At 41.9% G+C, this 22,754-nt stretch overlaps 1 protein-coding gene across 3 annotated transcripts in view; it reads left to right on the forward strand.

The window, feature by feature from the left end:
* TULP4 (TUB like protein 4) overlaps nt 1–22,754 on the forward strand; it is a 237,084-nt gene that overhangs the window by 168,839 nt on the left and 45,491 nt on the right. For all 3 annotated transcript variants that reach the window (XM_081251478.1, XM_081251479.1, XM_081251480.1), the window contains one exon: nt 1,185–1,346. In XM_081251478.1, coding sequence (XP_081107604.1) covers nt 1,185–1,346 — 162 coding nt within the window. The remainder of the gene's footprint in view (nt 1–1,184; nt 1,347–22,754) is intronic.

Here is a 22,754-nt window from a genome sequence, read left to right on the forward strand (position 1 = left end):
GGGGAATTGACTGCCAAGGGGAATTTTATTTATTGCGTGTAAATTATAGCTCACTAAAGGTGATATTTAAAAGGATAATAAGTAGTATTAACAACTACTTGCCAACAGTTTTGAGAACTTACATGAACTGGACAAATTCCTAAAAAAATATTTTAATAGAACTGACTCAAGAAGAAGTAAAAAGAGAAGCTTGCCTGCTGCTAACACTATTAAATAAATTGAAGCAATGACTAAAAATCATCCCACAAAAAAGTGCAAAGCCAGATGGTTTCACAGGCATGTTCCACCAAACTTTGAAGCAACAGTTCGGCCCAGTTTATACAAATTCTTCCTGGCCGTGGAAGAAAAGGGACTACCCTCTAACTCATTCTGAGAGGTCAGCATTAACCCTGATAAATTCAAACAAAAACGTTATAAAAAATGAAATCACAAGTTTGCCTCACTCGTGAATACAGATGTGAAAATCCCAAACACATAATCAACTTCAACTGTATGTGTAAAGGACAATACTTGACCTCGAAGTTGGGCTTCTTCTAGGTATGTAAGGATGGCACAAAACTGGGAAATCCATGGAAGTAATTTGCTGCAGTAATAGATTAAGAGAGGAAAAACATGTGGTCCTTGGAATAAATGCAATAAGTGCATTTGATAGAACTCAACACCCAAGTATAAGTAATGTGTTCCGGTTAGAGATTATTTCTCATTTTGATTGTGGGAATGTTGTTAGCAAGACTGAGAAACGTATATAATCAGAAACTGAGAGCTTTACTATCTTGATAAGTGACCACGAGACACTGATGGAGAATTAGTACTGTAAGGGGCAGGCCGTAGAACAGTGTCTAAAAGCAAGGATGCTGGCGCCGCACAACCCTTGATCATTCTTTGTTCTGCCCCTCGCCAGCTCTGTGAGACCAAGAAGTTACTTCTCCCCACTGTGGGAGGTAGTACCATGGGCTTAATGAATTACCATGTGTGAAGCACTTAGCACCTCCACGCTGGCATATGCTTTTCAAGTAATGTGTTTCATGTGTTATTGTTAAAATACATGCAACAACATATTATATTGTCTCTTTAAGGCCATCTCGATCTTCGCCAAAGGCTAAGGTAAGGACTACGTCTAGTCTTTGATAAAAGTCCTTTCCCCTTCAGATTACAAATTGACTCCTTTTATCTGTGTCCCAAAGGTGAGTGATTTCACGTGGAGCCACGATGGGACTCAAGCACTTATTTCGTATCGAGATGGGTTTGTCCTGGTTGGTTCTGTCAGTGGACAAAGACACTGGTCATCTGAGATCAACTTGGAAAGTCAAATCACATGTGGCATATGGACGCCCGATGACCAACAGGTAACGAAAGCCTCTTGAACGTGATGTGTCATGTTAAAACTACGTGAGCTGTGGGGGAAAAGCGTTAAGTACTAACGCAGTGGGGCGGGGGGTGGGGGATGAGAGCTGGCTCAAAGGCTGGTAAAGAATGACAAAGGGAAAGAACACTGAGCTTGTCCAGGTAAAAATTAACACCAAAATTTCATGTGTTAATAGATTGGGGAAATAACATTCCCCACCGATACTGTGAATACTGAGTTAACGGTTTAATTATAGAAAATACTCATACAAATTTACTTTAAAATCTACATCAATAGCCAATTGATAAATGGATAATGGACATAAATCATTCACAAAAGAAGCTCAATTAGTCAGTAATCATGGTGGGAAAGTATGTACTCTCAGGGAAAAAATGCGAAATAGCATAGTGAGAGGGTATATTTTCACTTATTAACAAAGAAAATGATACCGATGATTCTATTGATCATTTGTAACGGTTTAATCAAATAAGTATTTTCATTCATTGCTGGTAATAATATGCATTCGATCTTCGGGGTGGCAAAGATTTGATACAATTTTTAAGCAAGTCTAAAAAATTATCATCTGCTTTGACCTGGTAATATGCTTTAGGAATTTATCTAAAAGAGACAACATGGGAAGAAAATAAAAGTTGTGGTCGTTAAAGCATTATTTATGATAGTAAAATTTTGGCAACAGCCTACTAGTACGAAAATAGAAGACTGGTTCAGTAAACTGTGGTGTATAACCACTTAAAGGATCATATAGTAGTTCAGTAAATTAGAGATCGTGGTTATAAAGATGATGTAATAATCTGAAAGAGCTCTTATGATACAATGTTAAGGAGAAAAACCAGGATATGAAATGGTGTATGTGGTGTGATTACCACATCATAAAACAACTGAAGGAAACTACCCACATTGTCAAACTAACTGGAAGGAAATTAATCAAAATGCTGCATGTAGGTGGTTATTTTATGGTGAGCCTCTGGGTCATTTTTAAAACCTAATTTCAAGTTTTTCTTTAAGGCGCCTATTTTACGTTCATGATAAAATGATGTATAATAACCTAATAAAATTATATATTGATAATTCATTTTTTAATATAAGGGTTGACTAGTTAGTTAAAACCTTTATAAATGTAAAACTTGTGTTTTCCAAGTACAGGAGAATCCATAAAATGCCAGAACATTTTATACTCGAGATTTCAGTTTAATTTTGGTAAAATGGAATGGTATAATATGAAACCATAACTTTTTGGGGGAACCTTTTTTCTTTTTCTTTTTCTTAATGAATTGTTTACTTCTTGTCACTATATATTTCATGTTTCCTTTTTTTTTCAAGTAAAAATGCTCCGTACTTTTTTCTCTTCTCAAAATTAGTATTCTGAGAATTACAGAGGTAGTAGTCTCAGCTCTTGAGTCTCTTCCCTCCCCATCCCCCAAAGGCATCTTAGTATCCAGTAGCACATGTGTATTTCTGTGTGAAGCACTTGGATTTATTTATTACAGCATTTTATTTTTGTAGGATTTTACTGCCCCTGCAGTCTGCTCAGAGATGCGTGCCGTGGCCCAGTGAGTGACCTTGCACACACACTTAACCTCTCCCTGCTTCAGTTTCCTCCTCTGTGACAAGGGGTGTGAATTATTTCCTGCCTAATTCCCAGGGCTTTTGTAATGGTCAGATGAGGGAACAGATGCGAACGCAGTTAAGAATGTGTCAGAGGAAGTCTCGGCTTCACATTCTTCCCTCACCTGGAGTGATGGAACTGTGAGGCTCATGTCACAGTCCCCCCTGAGTTGTGCTGGCCAGTGTCCCCAGCAGACTGCACACCTGGAGTGTGACAGGCATGGGACCCAGAGAGGCTGGGGACACAGTGTGTGAGATGCAGCACCTGCCTTTGAGGGCCTTGGGCCACTGGAGGAGGCAGGCCCACAAGCACCTTGTGCTGCGTCCAACATGGTTGCCCAGGTGGCAGACAGCATGGTGTCGAGCGGGGGACGGAAGCGAGGTGGGCTGCAGCTTCGACTGGGTTCCCTAGGCCTGTCGGCAGGACCCCAGAGCAGCTGTGCAGATGGTTGGGCTCCTGGCCCACACCTCTGTCTGGATGGCTGTTTTTATGGTTCTGTATTGAGGGCCAGCAGGTGGGATTTCATTTGAGGAAAGTGCTCCATTGCCTTTAAAAAAAAGATTGCAGACCTTGGAGGAATTTAACACAGGGAAGAGGTGTGTGGGACGCTCTGTGGGTCGTGTTTGAACTGAGACATTCCTCCCTCCGTCTCTCTGTCATTCTTTCGTATCTTTTGCGTAGTTTGAAAAGTATTGATGAGAAAAGAGTGTGAAGACAGTATAACGTTTGTAATGTAATTAATGCCCTGAGCTCTGACATTGGGACAGTCTCAGGTGTGGGCTGCAAGAAACCGGCTACATCTCTTCTCTTCTCCTGGAGAACCTTCTGCCCTTGATGTAGAGTAAAACAGCCTCCAGGACACCTCCTCACATCTTGAGAGAGTTCTGATCGTAATGGGATTTTAGGCTGCTTCCTGTTAACTCTTCAAAATGTAAGCAGTCCAGTTTTACAAGCAGTGAGTTTGAAATCTAGCCACTTTCCTGTTTGTCACATATTTTCCTCATTTTTTCTGGGGGGTCTGGGTGAACACTGTGCCTCTTCAGACATGAACATTTACAGGTATGCATCCAGCTTGCTGTGAGTCTTAGCTGAGTATCAGTTCACTGTCACAGCCTTTCAGCTGGCTGTGGAGAACTTGAGATGTGTTTCCGTTAAGAAAGGTAGAGGTGCTGGCACGTGAGTCAGCCTGTGCCTAGGAGTTGGCACTGCTGTCCCAGGAGGACGGTGAGCAGCTGGTGGATCCGTGTCCGCAAGAGCGGGACAGAGGAAAAAGCCTCAGACTTATATCTGACGAATTCAGGTTAGATGGAGAAGGCTTTTGTGGTTCAAGTTCTGAGCGCAAGAAGAAAGCTCTCCCTCCTTTCCCTTCCGCCCTTCCTGGGAGAACTCCAAGAAGGCGGCTCCCAGAAGCATCCCTCTGCGGTGGGGACCAGGGGCTCTGCAGAGGACTTCTCCGGCTGCTGGCCTTGTCCCATTCTTGTCCCAGGCGGCTCCCAGAAGCATCCCTCTGCGGTGGGGACCAGGGTCTCTGCAGAGGACTTCTCCGGCTGCTGGCCTTGTCCCATTCTTGTCCCAGTTGCCGCTTCTCTGTCACAGCTCCCACAAGAGGCACGTGCAGGGTCTGGGTGCGCCAGCCGTGTTTGAATTCGTTTTATGGGATCTCGGGCGTCAAAGCCATGTGCACGTGAGGCACGTTAGCGACTCCTGTTTGCACACAGTCAGTGCAGCCCCTGATCAAACAGGACTCATTCAGGCCCGGCGTTTGCAGCCTCCCTCCCCGAGCCAGTGGTCCTTCCCACTAAACCCAATCCTGGCCTGCTGGCCTTTCTTGCCACTTCCCCACACTTTCTACTCAGGTTGCCTGCCCCCTGGGCCCCCGGAGTCTTGGAGCATCTTCTCTCTGGGCTCCTGCCTCGGGTGAAGGCTGTCCTCCAAGCAGCCCGCGGCTTCCCTTGGCTGCTGCCCCACTGCTCGGCCCCTTCGGCCCCAGGCCACACGTCCAGCCTTCGTGCTCTCTGGTCGCTGCTGGCCAGATCCAGCCCCTGTCCCAGCCTCGTCTTCCCCTTCCCAGTGCCGCCCCTCGCCCGCTCCTGGAAACCTTCCCCAGCTGCCCTGTGCTGGCGCTGCCACCTCAGGCTCCCGTCCTCCTTCCACGCTTTCTGGGCTTCCAACCTTGGCCTTCCCCCTTTTTTCCTGTCCTCGGGGCGATTTCTTCCACTGCCACGTGTGCACCTCAGGCTCCCCAGCTCTGTGCTATGCTCATGTCTCCCTCTGGTCCTTCACCCTGAGCCCCGGCTGCCCTCAGACCCCGCTGGAATCCCGTGGGCTCCGCACTCTCTGGTCTGTCCTCATCCCTGCCCCGCTCCTCTAACTGCTGATCACTTACACCCCCGACTGGGAGCTGTGCTTGACTTTCCCTCTTCCTTAGCTGCGCCCTCTACTTAGTCACTAAACCCTATTGACTCCACTTCCTAAATACTTTAGGGCCGGGAATTGATTTGTTTGTATTTAAAAGTGGCAGCTGACTGTGCTCAGGCTAACGTCAGTGAAGGTAGGTACGGCTCCGCGTACCTAGAATTCTGGAGTAGGGCTAGGTGACCTGGGAGCTCCGAGGTTCTTCCCACCGCTCCTCTTCTGCAGCTTCGGCCCTTGGCTGCTTCCTTCTGTCGTGTCTGGTGGCTGCTTCTGCCAACTGGGCCACCTTTTTCCTGGTTCATGTCCAGTGAGGGAGTGAGTGGCTCTTCAGCTCGTCGAAGTTACCCGAAGGTTCCCCTTGGCTCCCGCAGTGGCTTGCACACGGCGCGCATTCCTCACGGAGCTGTGTGCATCTGCCTTCCTGGGGCTGGGGGTGGCCTCGGCCCGGGGAGGAGGGGGCGGAGAGCAGCCAGCAGAGCCCGGGGCAGCCCCACTTCCGTTAGTTTTAGGTGGGATGTTGGGATGGGAATCTGCTCCCTCTCTGCACAGTCTGCTTCCTCTCTAACTTCCTTTCCTATTTATTTTTACTAATTTTTATTAAAGAGCTGTAGTTTTTACAAGTCAAATAGTACTACTGGGTTTATAATGAATGTTTTTTAAAAACCACAAAACACAAGCACCTTTCAGCTCCGTGCGCCGCCCCTCCCGCTCCCAGATCCCTGCTCCCTGTGGCCAGCACTTTGCTTGTGTTTCCCTCCGCATTTCTGAGTTACAGGCTTATGTGCCAGATCTTGATCATGTTTTGGACTCAGGTATTCTCTGCTGACTTTGCACGTGGGAGATGAGGACTTGGCTCTCTCCGAAGGCCCCTTCCACGGCTGCCTGCCCCCCACCTCCCATCCTCCCAGTGTGCTCTGTCTTCTCGCTGAAGGCACGACTCGTACACAGAAGAACCAGGATAGCACTGCCTTCCTCATGCAGTCTTTTGCTTTTTCCAGAATTAGTAAAGTTGCTTTATTTATTTCCTTAGTTTTCTGTGTACCAATCACAAACTAATCCCTCTGCTCTCCAAAAAAATGGAAAATCTCCTCTGAAATGTTCCCCCACCCCAAGTGGTGCATCCGACTCACGTGTTCCCTGGCGCTGCCCCTCCCTGGGCCCTCAGCCGCCTGCTCCGGCCTGGACCGGTTGCCCTTGGCCTGCAGCACACCTGGCATCCTGAGCGCCCGTTCCCTCATCCCTCTTGTTTCTGGGACGAGCACCTTTAGTTTTGTGGTTTGTCCCCTCATGTTGGTGGAACGTGTCTTCAGGGTGTTGTATGTTTCAAGATGCTGTGCTTTGTCTCTCTCACCTGTTTGGCTGGGACATGGTGGTCATTTTCCAACTTCTCCTTCGCCTCCAAGGACTTGTCTTAGTTCTGTGATATTTCCTTTTCTCTTTCTGGAAATCTTATTATTCAGATGACGTTCTTTTAGGTTGATGATTTGATTTTAATATCTTTTCTCTCCCTGTTTCTTTTCTTTGCCTAATCTTGTTCTCTGGGTGATGTCCTGAGCTATATCCTCCAAGTTTTCTTTGACTTTTAAAAAATTAACGCTATCACATTTTTAATGATTAGGAGCTCTTTTTGTTTTTTTTTCTGATTGTTCTTTTAAAAAAATCATTTTATTCTTATCTCATGGAGAACAAAACAACGTGAGGATATTGATTTGAAGTGTTTTTTTTTTTTTTTTTTGCGGTACGCTCACTGCTGTGGCCTCTCCCATTGCGGAGCACAGGCTCTGGACGCGTAGACTCAGCGGCCATGGCTCATGGGCCCAGCCGCTCCGCAGCATGTGGGATCCTCCTGGACCGGGGCACGAATCCGTGTCCCCTGCATCGGCAGGCGGACTCTCAACCACTGCGCCACCAGGGAAGCCCTGATTTGAAGTTTTGAAATATTCTTTTGTATTCTTCATTGTCTTTCTCCTCCAGGTTCTTTCTGGTTTTGTTTTGGCTTCTCTTTTTCATATTAGATGCTTTTCTCAAATGTCTGGTGATCCTTGGTTGTCTGCTCATATTTAAGAGGTACTAAAAAGTACCTGGAAGCCTGTGGAATGGGGTAATTAGTGGACCTGTCCTTCTACTTGGAAGACCCATCTGGATATCAGAGTCTGTCTTTGAGCAATCTTCTTCCTGACCGTGTCAGTGTTGGAGGCTGGCTGCCTGTGGGCCTTACCCGGTGGCTGAAGTGGGCTCGCTTTTAGCATTTAGTTGCTGGGTTTTTCACTCTAGGCCCCTGAGCTGTGTCTGGCCTTCTGTTCAGCCCCTTCACAGAGAGTAAGATGCATACCCGCCTGCCTGGGTAGGAGAGGAGATGCGGGGGGCTAACCATTCCTTTTCAAGACTTCCAACCAGTCCACTCCGGGGAGGTGACCCTAGTCAGCTTACTCTTGTGTTTCCTGATGTAGCTTTGGGCTTCAGCTCGCTCTGGTCTACTCTGTCACTTACCACGTGCCCATGTGCTGTCAGCTTCTAAGTGTTGACTTCTCTGTCTGCTGACCTCTTCTCTCCACTGACCTCTTCTCTCCAGTTCTCTGTTAGAGTTTCACGCTCATTACCCTCAATTGAGTGGGGTTCGGGAAGGTGTTCAGTCCATCAGGCAACCCCTCGTACCTTTCTAGGCTTCTCTCTGCCCCCGCTCTCCCATTCACACTCGCCCTAGTGGACTGGTTTGATTTCATAAGCTCACATTGCTTTCCTACTTTTTCTTTTCTTTTCTTTTCTTTTTTTTTTTTTTTTTGTTGTTGTTGTACGCGGGCCTCTCACTGTTGTGGCCTCTCCCACTGCGGAACACAGGCTCCGGACGCGCAGGCTCAGCGGCTATGGCTCACGGGCCCAGCCGCTCCGTGGCATGTGGGATCCTCCCGGACCGGGGCACTAACCCGCGTCCCCTGCACTGGCAGGCGGACTCTCAACCACTGCGCCACCAGGGAAGCCCCTGCTTTCCTACTTTTGAGCGTGCTGTTCCTTCTGCCCTTGCCCCTTGTCTGTCCAGTCAATTTCCAGTCATCCTTGAAGGGTCGACTCAAACATCACCTCCTCTGTACAGTCTGCTCCCTGCCACCTTCCTCCACTCCAGCCCAGGCAGAGCTAATTAGACTCTCTGGAGTGTTCCAGGAGCACCTCCTGTATACCAAGAGCACATTTTGTAACATTTTCCACATTGTGTTGTAACTGTTGGTTGCATATTTTCTTTCTGACCAGATGTGAAGGCAGGGGCCACGCCTCATTGTTCCCTGTGCAGCAGTAGTGCAGGCATATGCAGTGAGTGCGGGAAGAATGCTTTCTCTCGGAGCGCCGGCCTCCCCCTCCTCTCCGCCTGGTGATGATTAAGTCCTTATCCTTGCCTAAGGAATTGCCACATTTCCTCCCGTCCTCAGGTGCCACACAGTCATGAGAGGAATTCTTGGTTTACCCCACGTAGGCTGTCCGGGGAGGGCCCAGCATTCGTTTTTCATTCATAACTGTTTCATACAGAAAAGTCTAATTTTTTGGTTTTTCACATCTCCTGGCACTTGTGTGGAATCTTTCATTAGTTAAGGCTGGTTGGATTGAGGGGTGGGGTGGAGCGTTGTTGGTTTTTTTCTTAATTTTTTAGGCTGTGTGGTTATCCCTCCTTTAGAAAGCAGTTTGAGTGAGGATCCGAATAACTGGATTCTTCTTCCTACTCAAATCCAAAAACAGTTTCTGAATATGAATTGTCAGCTTCATCTTGATTCACGGTATAGAAAATTCAACTCAGTGACAATTATTAGCTATTAGGATATAGTACCAAGAAAATCCGCGTGGTTTCCTTGGATGAAGGCCTTTGCAAGATTACATGTTTCCATTTCCTGGCATGGTGTCCCTGCAGTGCTGCCTGAGGACGGCGGGTTAGGATTGATGACGTCTTCGCAGACCACCCCGCCCTAAGATTTTTTTCCTTTTTTCTTCCTGTGTCATATCTGACCCCTCTTTTTCCCTCTCTTCCATCTCTTCTTTACAGTAATGAGAATTTTTTTATCCTGAGCCAACAGACTTTTCAGTGTCAATATTCTGAAATTCTCCTCTTTCCCCAGTGTGCCTATGACATATATTCATTTTTTTAACTTTAGTTGTAAGTGAATTATGCACCACTGTTACCATATTGCAGACCTTGGTCTCCATGGTACAGGGGGGTACTTAGCCTCACTAGGATTCTCTCAGGGGTATGGTGAATAGTTATTAGTTATTCTTCTGGTGCAGGGGAGCAAAGTCAGGAACGACAATTTCACCAGCTTGGTGACATCATTCCCGATAAAAATTCATGAAGAACATCCTGGAATTACATTCAGGAAGTCTGTAGCCATAGGAGGGACACTTTAAGGCTCTTTTCCTTTAATGAGGACACAGGTCAGTATTTTTAAAAATCATAAAGGCAAATACTTCTTCTTCATAAAATTTGGAAGTACTGATAATTACTTTGTAGAGTTTATCCAGGCAACGACAGATACAAACTATGATTAAATTATACAGCAGAGGTTATTGTGTGATGATGATGAACTTCAAAAACAGGAGAACGGTCCTGTACAATAGAAGAGAGAGAAGTAGACTATGAAAACAAATTTTCTGCTCCAAAGGATTTACAGACACAGTCTTACAAGTGAAACCGATTATTTCAGTAGATACATATTATGCTTAACCTTCAATTATAATGAATAACCAGTGGTTTCTCCTTTGGAATGTTCTGTTAGGAAACAAACATTTGTCACATAGCTGGAATATTTAAGTGTTTGCTACTGATGTTAATAGTCCTAAAGAAATACAGGTATTCTTCACTTTATATACTAGATTTTAAAATGTAGGTGAACTGAGTTTTTGTAATCATAATTATACTTAAAGTATCCATGTAAGGAAATCTTTCCTATTTAAAAGAATATTCTGTAGAAATTGCCCTTGTTTAGAAGGCAGTTTGGTGTGAAATGGGAATTCACCTAATACATCTTTTTGCTAAATGTCCAGACTTTAGTTTTCCACGAGTAGAGATAATGTTTGTTTATATACTAAAGCTTAAAACCTGGTACTACATACTAAAACCTTTTTCAAAGGAAGCCTTAAATACTTAAATAGACTTAATATTTTCTTAGACACTTCAAGCCATGATTTCAAATAAACTAGAAGGGGTCTGGGGTTGGTACGTCTTAAACAGCCCCAAGAGAAGGCTTTCCAGTTTTCAAGTCTTAGCACACGCAAATGTGAGTGGGGTGAAATCTTCTCCTCTGGCCTCCATCCTGGTGTGTTGTTTTGTTGTTTTTGTTGTTTTTAACCGAGGAAGAGAGGTTTATTCTTTTTGCTTTTGGATACAAATGGTAGATTCCAAGCCTCCTCTCATCGAGTGAAAGTAAGTTTTTCACAAAATGTGGTCCCTCCTGATGCAGTATCTGGTGTCTGCTGATGTGATCAGTGATCCACCAGCGTTTTTACAACTTTAAATGCAGTCGGTGCCGTGATGTGGACGACAACAACAAGAAAAATCACTAAAAGTACCCTTTGTGCCTCTGTGACATCTATGAAATGAAAGCTGTTTTTATGTACACGCTTCGTAAGAAACATGACCTTTATTTCTCATTTGGAGTAGACTGGAGTCAGGACTTGAGTGGTGTAGCAGGATCGTTAAAGGGGATATTTCAGTGCAGGATTAATTCATTTAGTTCAAATAATTTAAAAAATAAAAAAATTTAAATCATTACTATACAGCATCTTTCCAGAGATATGAATTGGTGAAAAAGGAACTGTTATGGTACTAATATACGCTTAAAGCTTTAACACATAGGTCGGTTGAAAAGAGTAATTATTCATTTAATTCTGAAATATAAGGTTATGAAGTACCAACATAGAGCTCAAGTAGATTTGCTGACTCCCTCCAAGTATTTTAAGTAATAAATGATTCTGTAGGGTTTTTTAATTTTATAAATTCTAAAACTTTGATTATAAAAAATTCAGTAACATCAAAAATAAATAAAGGGACTTCCCTGGTGGCACAGTGGTTAAGACTCCGAGCTCCCAATGCGGGGAGCCTGGGTTCAATCCCTGGTCAGGGAACTAGATCCCACATGCATGCTGCAACTAAGACTTCATGTGACAACTAAGGAGGCCGCCTGCTGCAAATAAGACCTGGCACAACCAAATAAATAAATAAATATTTAAAAATAAATAAATAAATAAAAAAATAAATAAATAAAGAACCCAGATATTTTACCACATTTGCTATTTTATCCTTTTATTCTTTTTTTTCTGTGCTATATTTAAGACAAATCCCAGATAGCATGTCCTTTCACCCATACTTATTTCAATATAAATCTCTTCAAAATGTGGGATTTCCTTCCATAACCATAGTGCTGTTATCTGTCATACCGTTTCTTATCTTTACTTTGAAGAAGGTCTTGTCAGATTAAAGTAAATGATTTGTCTGGGGCTTGGATTAGCCATGGCTAATGGAGGAGGGCATCTGTTACATCAAGAAGATGGGTGTTCATTCTGAAGTTTTTCTTTGTCTTGCACTGTAAGATAGGAAATGGTTTATAAAGGAAACTTTAAAAAGCAATGTAAATCTTTACTTTCTCAGCTAAAAATGTGATGTTGCCACCATAGTTTTATAAATGAAAAGTAATTTACTGATATTTGACATACAGGAAATGACTTTCTCATAGATGAGGCCCGATCATTGATAGAAAAAAAATCAGACTTAACAAAACCAAAATGAAAAGAGTCACAGTTTGTTATTTGCAAGGAGTTTTTTTCTTCACCATAAGAAAATATTCTGCTCTGCTGCCTGTGTAAGTGCTGGTTTTTGGAGTGACTCAGCCGACTGCCCCCCCACAGTGCTGCTCCCACCTCCTCCAGTGTGCCTGCATCTAGTCCTTTTAGGTAGTAATTACAGGAACTGTATAGGTCTTAGCTTCCCTGGAAAGACTTGAAAGCCATTGTGCTAACACAGTGAGAGAAGAACATGGAAATCTCTTACACAAGCTCTTGTACTCAAATTATTTATTACTATTATTATTTTTAATCCAAAAACTCACTAGAGTAGCAACTCAGTGAACCATTCTTATTCTGAAGACCCTCAGTCTCAAGGGAACTGTAAGTAGGTTAAAGGACCTGTGGAGTAGGGCTCCTGCGTAGTGGCTTGTGGAAACATAGCTTTGAAATCAGATTTAATCTAAACCAGTGGAAAAAGTGATTCTCTTCCCTCTCTTCCCATTAGATTTTCCCATGACTTTTTAGTGGTGCATGTACTAAAAAAGTACTGTACAAGGGAAGCTCATCTTTATTTAAAGCCTTGAACTGAACATATATAGGAATGCTTCTTGCCAAAATAGGCAAGGAGGATGTGAGTAACAATTAAGGAAAATAATGGAAACATACTCAGGAAAGGAAATCAGGAGATGGCCTCCCACCCATTATGGCTATCTTTATACTACTATGAATACCGTTTAAATTTTTTTGGATTTTGTTTGTACGTGTGTGTTCTGGATATTCTGTTAAGCTCTTCATAGGAGAAAATAGATTTCTTTAGCAAAAACAGGTGAAACTACTGTTTGTACTGTTTTGTGCTGTTTTGGTTGAGTGACATTGGCAATTAAGTCATTTAAAAATTAAATTGCTCTTTGTTATCTCCAGACTCAGATCACTGTTGGATCACTATATAGAACACTCAGTCTAGGTAAATTATAAAATATGCTAAATAGAAAATCTTTCTTGAAATTTACGTTTGGCAATTTAGGTTAAGAATGAAAGATGGGAGGCACTTATTTGTGTACAATGGCTGTTATTAAATACACCCTTTAAAGACTATGTTGGGCAGCCGTGATGTTAGCAGAATGGCACAATAGCAAGCTCTGGACCCTCCTTTCTTCAACAGTCACACCAAATCAATAATACACAGACCAGTTCCCTTTGTGAGAAATCCAGAAACCAGTTGAGAGGCTTCTGCACCCCAAGTGTGTGTGAAACCAGCCACATCAGAATTGGTAGGAAAATTTGAGATACCCTCTTGCCATAATCACTACCCCTGGCAAAGTGCCATATGATTGGGAGAAAACTCCCAGCTTCTCCCTGGGAAGAGAAGGAAGGAACTGGGTCGTACATCTGATATTCTGGTTTTTTTTTCCTGGGTGTAGCCTAAGCCACTGGCTTCTGTCTCACCTGTCTCAAAGGGCTGATTGAACACCGGGGCCACTGAGAACGGAGGTGGCAGTTTGAACTATCACTCAACACAGCCCCTCCTCCTGGCCCAACACAGAGTGAGCTGGTGAAAAAAAAACCCAGATTCCAGCTTCTACTTTGGGTGGGGGGTTGGGGGGTGGGGAGAGTTGGACCATGTATCCAATATTCAGATTTCCTGAGGGCTGCTCAAGGGACTGGCTTCTGAATTAGAGCACTGACCCAGCATACTCTATACACCTTGGGGCCACTAAGAACAAAGACAGTGGTTTGGACTAGCAAGATAAATCTCCAGAAACTGACCCCAAGGAAATGGAGATATATAATTTATCTGACAGAGAATTCTAAACAGCAGTCATAAAGATGCTCAGTGAGTTCAAGAGAACAAAGCATGAACCAAGCGAGGCTTTCAGATGTTTTTTAAAAATTAGAAATTAAGTAGCTGAGGTGTACAACAACTGAAATGAAGAATACACTGGAGGGTTTCAGCAGCAGATTAGATGAAGCAGTGGAAATAATCAGGAAACTTGAAGATGGGTCATTGGAAATTATCAAGTCAGAGGAGGAAAAAAGAGTGAGAGCATGAAGAAAGCTTGAGGGACTTGTGGGATACCATCACATGGACCAATATATGTATTATGGCAGTCTCAGAAGAAAAGAGAGAGACAGGGGCAGACTGTTTATTCAAAGAAATAATGGCTGAAAACTTCCCAAATCTGGGGAATGAAATGGACATCCAGATTCAGGGCTCCTCATGGATCCCCAGTAAGATGAACTCAGAAATCCACACTGAGATACATTATAATCTAATTGTCAAAAGTCCAAAGGCAAAGAGAATTTTGAAATCAGCCAGAAAAAAAGCAACTTGTCTCATGTAAGGAAACCACCATAACACTTTCAGTCCAGGAGGGGGTGTGACTATATATTCAAAGTGCTGAATGAAAAAAAACCTGCCGATTAAGAATGCTATACCTTGCAAAACTGTACTTGACAAGTGATGGAGAGATAAAGGCTTTCCCAGACCCACAAAAGTTGAGGTAGTTCATCACCACTAGGCCTACCTTACAAGAAATGCTAAAGGGAGTTCTTTAACTTGACATGAAAGGATGATAAACAACAGTATGAAAGTACAAAACTCACTAATAAAGGTATAGACAAATACAGACTATTTTGTTACTGTAATGGTGATGGATATATCACTTTTAAGTATAATAAAAGTTAAAAGACAACTATTAAAAAATAACTATAATTATAAAACTATGCCAGTGGATGCACAATATAAAAAATATATAAATTGTGACAACAGTAACATAAAATGCAGTGGGAGGGGAGAATTAAAGGTAGAGTAACTATCATTTCTTTTATGTAAGCCCCATAGTAACCAAAGAAAATACCTATAGAAGATACGCAAAAGAAAAAGAGAAAGGAATCAAAGCATATGAATACAAAAAAATCAATGAAACACAAAGGAAGACAACAAGAGAGGAAACGAGGGGCCGAAGAACTAAAAGACTGACAGAAAACAGTTAACAAACTGGCAGTAATAAGTCCTTCCCTATCAATAATTACTCTAAATGTAAATAGATTAAGCTCCCTAATAAAAAGACACAAAGTAGTTGAATGGATGAAAACAAACAAGATACAACTATATGCTGCCTATAGGAGGCTCACTTTAGATTTAAGATCGTATCTAGGATGAAACTGAAGGGATGGCAAAAGATATTCCATGCAAACGATAACCAAAGAGAACAAGGGTGACTATAATTATATCAGACAAAATAGACGTTGAGTCAAGATCTGTCACAAGAGATAAGGAAAAACATAAAGGCAAAAGGGTCAATTAACCAGTGAGAAATAACAATTATAAATATATATGCGTACAACATTAGAGCACCTAAATATATAAAACACTAAATTATTATGTAAAACAAACATTGACAGAACTGAAAGGAGAAATGGACAGCAATACAGTAATGGTAGGAGACTTCACTACTCCACTCTCAATACTGGATAGAACAACCAGACAGAAAATCCGTAGAGAAACAGTGAGCTTTAACAACACTATAAACCAAGTGGACCTAACAGACGTGTTTACTTTTTTCATTTTAAATACCATATCAGTTTTATTTGAATAATAATTGTATACATAGTATAGCGTGTCACATACTGTTTGCTATTTTTATGTGAGGAAAGAAACAAAAATGGGTAAAAAGAATTTTTTTTTTTACTTTAATGAACTTAATTTTTTTCTTAATTTTTTTTTAACATAGCAGTGTCTACATGTCAATCCCAAACTCACAATCTTTCCCTCCCCCCACCCACCACCACCCTTCGGTGCTGGTAACCATAAGTTCATTATCTAAGTCTGTGAGTCTGTTTCTATTTTGTAAATAAGTTCATTTGTATCTTTTTTTTTTTCAGTCTTGGCTATTGCAGAGGGGTGCTGCAATGAACATTGAGGTGCATGTATCCTTTCAGACCATGTTTTTCTCCAGAGAACATGCCCAAGAGTGGGATTGCTGGATCATATGGTAGCTCTATTTTTAGTTTTTTAAGGAACCTCCATACTGTTCTCCATAGGGGCTGTACCGATTTACATTCCCACCAACAGTGTAGGGGGGGTTCCCTTTCTCCATACCCTCTCCAGCATTTATTGTTTGTAGATTTTTTGATGATAGCCATTCTGACTGGTGTGAGGTGATACCTCATTGTAGTTCTGATTTGCATTTCTCTAATAATTAGCGATGCTGAGCATCTTTTCATGTGCCTCTTGACCATCTGTATGTTTTCTTTGAAGAAATGTCTATTTAGGTCTTCTGCCCATTTTTTGACTGGGTTGTTTGTTTTTTGGATATTGAGCTGCATGCGCTGTTTGTAAATTTTGGAGACTAATCCCTTGTTGGTAGCATCATTTGTGAATATTTTCTCCCATTCTGTGGGTTGTCTTTTTGTTTCGTTTGTGGTTTCCTTTACTGCGCAAAAGCTTTTGAGTTTATTTTTTATTTTATTTGTTTATTTTTGTTTTTATTCTATCACTCTGGGAGATGAATCGAAAAAGATATTTCTGTGATTATTCTCCTTATGTCAAGGAGGGTTCTGCCTATGTGTTCCTCTAAGAGTTTTATAGTATCTGGCCACCATTACCCTGGTACCAAAGCCGGACAAAGACACTATATAAGAAAAGAAAATTACAGACCAATATCCCTGATGAACATAGCCGCAAAAATCCCCCACAAAATAATAGCAAACTGAATTAAACAGCACATTAAAAGGATCTTACACAACAGTCAAGTGGGATTTATCCCTGGGATGCAAGGATGTTCAACATATAAGTCAATTAATGTGATACACCACATTAACAGAATATAGGATAAGAACCATGTTCTCAGTAGATGCAGAAAAAGAGCATTTGACAAAATCCAACACCATTTCAGGACAAGAAAACTCTAAACGAGGAATAGAAGGAAATTAATTCCACATAATGAAGACCATACATGAAAATTCCACAGCTAATATCATACTCAGTGGTGAAAAACTGAAAACTTTTGCTCTGCAATCAGGAACAAGATGATACCTGCTCTCTTTACTTTTATTTGACAAAATACTAGAAGTCTTAGGGAAGTTAGGCAAGAAAAACAAAGAAAAGGCATTCAAATAGAAGTCATGACATAGTTTTATATGTAGAAAACCCTAAAGACTACACATACACAAAAAACCTGTTAGAATAAATGAATTCAGTAAAACTGCAGGATCCAAAAATCAGTGTACAGAAATCAGTTGCATTTTTATATACTAGCAATGAACTATCTGAAAAGGAAATGAAGAAAACAATCCATTTACAATTGCATCCAATGGAATCAAATACTTAGGAATAAACTAGATCAAGGAGGTGAAAGACTTGTACACTGAAAACTATCAAACATTGAGGAAAGAAATTAAAGATGACACCAATAAATGGAAAGACATCCCGTGTTCATGGACGGGAAGACTTATTATGGTTAAGGTGTCCATACTGCTCAAATCTATTTACAGATTCAGTGCAATCCTTATCAAAATCCCAATGGCGTTTTATACAGAGATAGGGAGAAAATTCTAAAATTCAGATGAAGCCACAAAGGTCCTGGACTAACCAAAACAATGTTGTGAAAAAGAACAAAGCTGAAGGAATCACACTTTCTGATTTCAAAATACATTACAATGCTATACCAAATATAACACTGTGGTACTGGCATAAACACGAATGGCATAGAGACCAGTGGAACAGAAATTTAACCCATATGTAGTCAACTGATCTTCAGCAAGGGTGCCAGGAATATACAATGAAGAAAGGGTAGTCTCTTCAATACATGGTTCTAGGAAACTGGATATCCACATGCAAAAGGATAAAATTGGACCCTTATACCATATACAGAAATCAACTAAAAAATGGATTAAAGATTTAAACACAAGATCTGACACTGTAAAACTCCTAGAAGAAGACATAAGGGACACTTCATGACATTGGTCTTGGCAATGATTTCTTGGATATGATCCCAAAAGCATAGGCTGCAAAAGCAAAATTAGCGAAGTAGGGCTATACCAAACTAAGAAGTTTCTGCACAGCATAGAAAACAATTAACAGAGTGAAAAGGCGACCTGTGGAATGGGAGAAAATATTTGCAAACCATATATGTGATAAGTAGTTAGTATCCAAAATATATAAAGAACTCCTTCCACTCAATAGCAAAAAAAATTTAAAATAATGAAAAATTAATAAAGTATAAAAAACCAAAGAGAAAAGCCAGAATAAAAAATGGGCAGAGGACTTGAATAGACGTCTCTCCAAAGAATGCTTACCTTGACCGACAAGTATAGGAAAGATGCTCAACATGACTAATCGTCAGGAAATACAAATCGAAACCACTGTCCGATATCACCTTATACCTGTTAGGATGGCTATTATTTAAAAAAAGAAAAAAATGTGTTGGCAAGGATGTGGAGGAACTGGAACCCTTGTACACTGTAGTGAGAATGTAAAACGTTGCAGATACGGAAGTTCCTCAAAAAATTAAAAATAGAACTACCATATGACCCAGCAATCCCGCTTGTGGCTGTATATTCAAAAGAATTGAAAACAGGGTCTCAAAGAGGTATTTGCACAGCCATGTTCATTGCAGCATTGTTCACCATAGCCAAGATGTGGAAACAACCTAAATGTCCATCAGTGAATGAAAAGATAAAGAAAATGTCATATATTCTTACAATGAAATATACACATACAATGAAATACTGTCTTAAAAAGGAAGGCTAAATAATATATGAAAAAACCTTGAGGACATTATGAGAAGTGAAATGATCCAGTCACTAAAGTCCAAATACTTCATGATCTCATGTATATGAGGTATCTAAAATGATCAAACGCATAGAAGCAGAGAGTAAAATTGTGGTTGCCCAGGGCTGGAGGGAGGGGAGAACAGGGAATTGCAGTTCAGTTGCTATAAAGTTTCAGTTATGCGAGATTAACAAGTTCGAGAGACCTTTCGCACAGCGTTTTGCCTATAGTGAATGAGATTGTACACTTAAAACTGAATTGTACACTTAAAAATTTATGAGTGTAGATCTCGTATTAAGTATTCTTACCACAGTTTTTTAAAAAAGATATGTATCTTTTTTAATTGGTAGTCTAAATTATTTTAAAGTCCATTTCTTGTCAGCTTAGTGCTATATTTTCTTCATATGCTTTTATTAATACCACGGCATGGCAGTGGCCTTGGTTCTGACGCAGAGCCCTTGCAAGAATGGCGATCTTTGTCCGGACGGCTGCACTAGAGGACTGAGCTGCCCAGGGTTCCCTCCGGCATTCCTAAACCTCGGATGCCTTGCTGCTTTGACAGCCCTGCCATGGGCACTGAAGACATCCTGGTGTCATTGTAGAGGGAGGCGGTGGGTGTCACTGAGAGTGACAGACACACTCCTGACTAAATTCTAGGCAGGCCCCACTGAAGCCTCTTCTCGACTGGGCCTCAACCGTGGCCTGTCCAACTAGATTGGCATCACAAGTGTTTCGTTCTCTCTCTCTCTCTGTCTTGCACAAACACTAGCATAGTTTCTGTCCACGCAAGGCCGTGTAGCTAAAGATGACAACTCCAGCCTCCCGATGTTCTCACCTGGGAAAGCCCGAGGCTGCCAAAAGAATTACAGCACCTGAAAGTAGGGCCCCTGTCTCCCAGTCTCTGGACCTTAACTAGCAGAACCCAGATGGCCTAATGACATTGACAGTCCCCACCTCCCACTTCTGGTAAAATTTCCTCTTCCCTGGCTCTGCTGTAGCCCCCGCCTCCCTCGCCGCGCTCTCCTTCTCCCTTTAAGATGCCCAGTCACATCTGCACTAGTGGAAGCTGAGTTCAGCTCCTTACTGCAGGAGTCGTTACTGGGTAAACATCTGTCCTTACCTCCTTGACTAGTGTCCGGCTTCACTGATCTTTGACACCAGTCACAGGTGCTGTTGGGTCTGCCCTCATCACCGTGTACCCTGACAGCTACCATTGAGTCAGAAGACTGTCACTCTCCTCAGACCAGGAAATCTGAGCCCTTTCCTCTGAGCCCTTTTGTTGAAGAAGTTTATTAGTAGCCACAGGAGGAGATTACTATTTCCGTATAATGAGAAATATATTTAGACATGTTTCAAAGATACGGAGCATTTTGAAACAGGAGAGGATTTGAGAGCTCATCTAATATACCTTTTTTAGATGACAGAGGAGAACAAATACTCAGGAAGGTAAATGATCAATTCGAAGTTACATAAGTATTTAGGAGTCAAAATAGAGCCAGACCCCTAGCCAGCCAACTCCCAGTTCTGAGTTCTTTGCAAAGGAAAGGATGTTGTCCCCAGAAGATTTAAGACTGTCTTCACCAAACAGGTTAAGCAGACTTCAGTGTCACCTAGCACCTCCTTCCCAATCCAAGGACCACGTGGTGAGTGGCCTGGGTGTTTTCATCCCGCTCCAGAGATCTGATATGGAGCTGTGTTCCTGAAACTTTTCTCTCTACCTCATTCCCTGTGTAGTAGATATATTTTAATAGTATATTCACATGGTATATAATTCTAAATGTTCAAAAGGATATATGATGAAAAGTTCCATTTTCCCCACTATCCTCAAGCCACCCACTTCTGTTCCCCAGAGGTAATTGGTGTTTCCAGTTACCTGTGTATCCTTCTGAAGGTATCCTGTTTTTAAATTAGTCCTCTAGTCATTCTATTCCCCCCACACACCCCCAGAAATCACGTGTAGGTGTCTTAAAAGGGTGAATAAACTTTAAAATGGAGCCTGAAAGATTTGGGGGAGAATGTTCTAGCAATGGGAATTATCTAACATTAAATTCAGTACCTGAGGCAGATAGAATATCTCCTTCTCTGAAAATCTTTGAACTTAGCATAGTCTCTCATATTTATGGGTTAGTTTATAAGCTGTTATTCTGCAGTGAGGAGATGAAATGACTTCAAAATTACATGTTTAGACCAAAGATACAAATTTTTATTATAGATATTTTGGGTGAGATTTCTTTCCCATATTTATCAGAATAAGTCTTAAAGTGTCCATTTTAGAAATGCATGTTATAGTCAATTGTGAAATTATATTTTATCTTTTTTTTTGAACCAGGAAATACTCTGTTAATCAGCTGAGCAGTTCTGTCCTTTACAACTGTCTGATTTCAGTGACTATTTCCTTAGTTGCAAAATACTCAAATCTGGCCTTGAAGCACATTTACAAGCTAGTGTTCTGAAACCCAACAGGGAGGTCTTTTCAAAACAAAAGTTTTACTTTGGTGGCATCTCAGGACAGAAGGTTCCTTCTAAAGAGCAAAGGGACATCACAGCCTGTCCCGTCCCTCCTCCCTCCACAGTAGTGCATTTAGACGTTTGCCACCAACGGAGCTGAAGTTACTGCAGGCGTATCTCAGGGATGTTGTGGGCTTGGTTCCAGACCACTGCAATAAAGTGAGTCACACAAATTTTTAGGTTTCCCAGTGCATATAAAACTTACGTCTACACTATACCGTGGGCTGTTAAGTGTGCAATAGCATTATGTCTAAAAGAACAATGTACATACCCTAATTTTAAAAAACTTTTTTTAAAAATTAATTAATTAATTAATTTTTATTTTTGGCTGTGTTGGGTCTTCATTTCTGTGCAAGGGCTTTCTCTAGTTGTGGCGAGCAGGGGCCACTCTTCATTGTGGTGCGTGGGCCTCTCTCACTGTCGTGGCCTCTCGTTGCAGAGCACAAGCTGCAGATGCACAGGCTCTGTAGTTGTGGCTCACGGGCCCAGTTGCTCCGCGGCATGTGGGATCTTCCCAGACCAGGGCTCGAACCCGTGTCCCCTGCATTGGCAGGCAGATTCTCAACCACTGAGCCACCAGGGAAGCCCTAAAAAGACTTCATTGCTAAAAAATGCTAACGATCACCTGCGTGAGTCGTAACCTTTTGGCTGGTGGAGGGCCTTGTCTCCGTGTTGGTGGCTGCTGGCTGGTCAGGTGGTGGCTGCTAAGGCTGGGGTGGCCGTGGCAGTTCTTACAGTGGGACAGCAGTGACGTCTGCCCCATCAGTTGACTCTTCCTTCATGAACCATGTCTCTGTAGCCCGCAGTGCTGTTTGGTAGCATTCTACGCACAGTGGAACTTCTGTCAAAGTCAGAGTCAGTTCTCTCAAACCCTGCTTTATCAACTAAGGTTACGTCATATTCTAGATCCTTTGTTGCCATTTAAATAATCAGTTACGTTCGCCATCTTATTGGACATGGTTTGTGATGCCCCAAAATAATTACAATAGTAACCTCAAAGGTCACTGATCACAGATCACTCTAAAAAATATAATAATGAAAAAGTTTGAAATATTGTGAGAATTACCAAAATATGACACAGATACACAAAGTGAGCAAATCCTATTGGGAAACTGGCACTTGCTTGGCACAGGGTGGCCACAGACCTTTAATTTATAAAAAACACAGTATCTGCAAAGTATAATAAAATAAGGCCTACCTGTAGTAGGAATTTGTAATCACTTTGTTATCCTCTCCCCCAGCTTTAAATCACAAAAGAAAATAAATGGGGCAAAGTCAATTCCTTTTGTAGCTAGTTCCAATGCTACTGGTTAAATTCTACTACA

This window comes from Mesoplodon bidens (genome assembly GCF_964165515.1).
Source record: "Mesoplodon bidens genome assembly, chromosome: 12".
NCBI lineage: Eukaryota > Metazoa > Chordata > Mammalia > Artiodactyla > Ziphiidae > Mesoplodon > Mesoplodon bidens.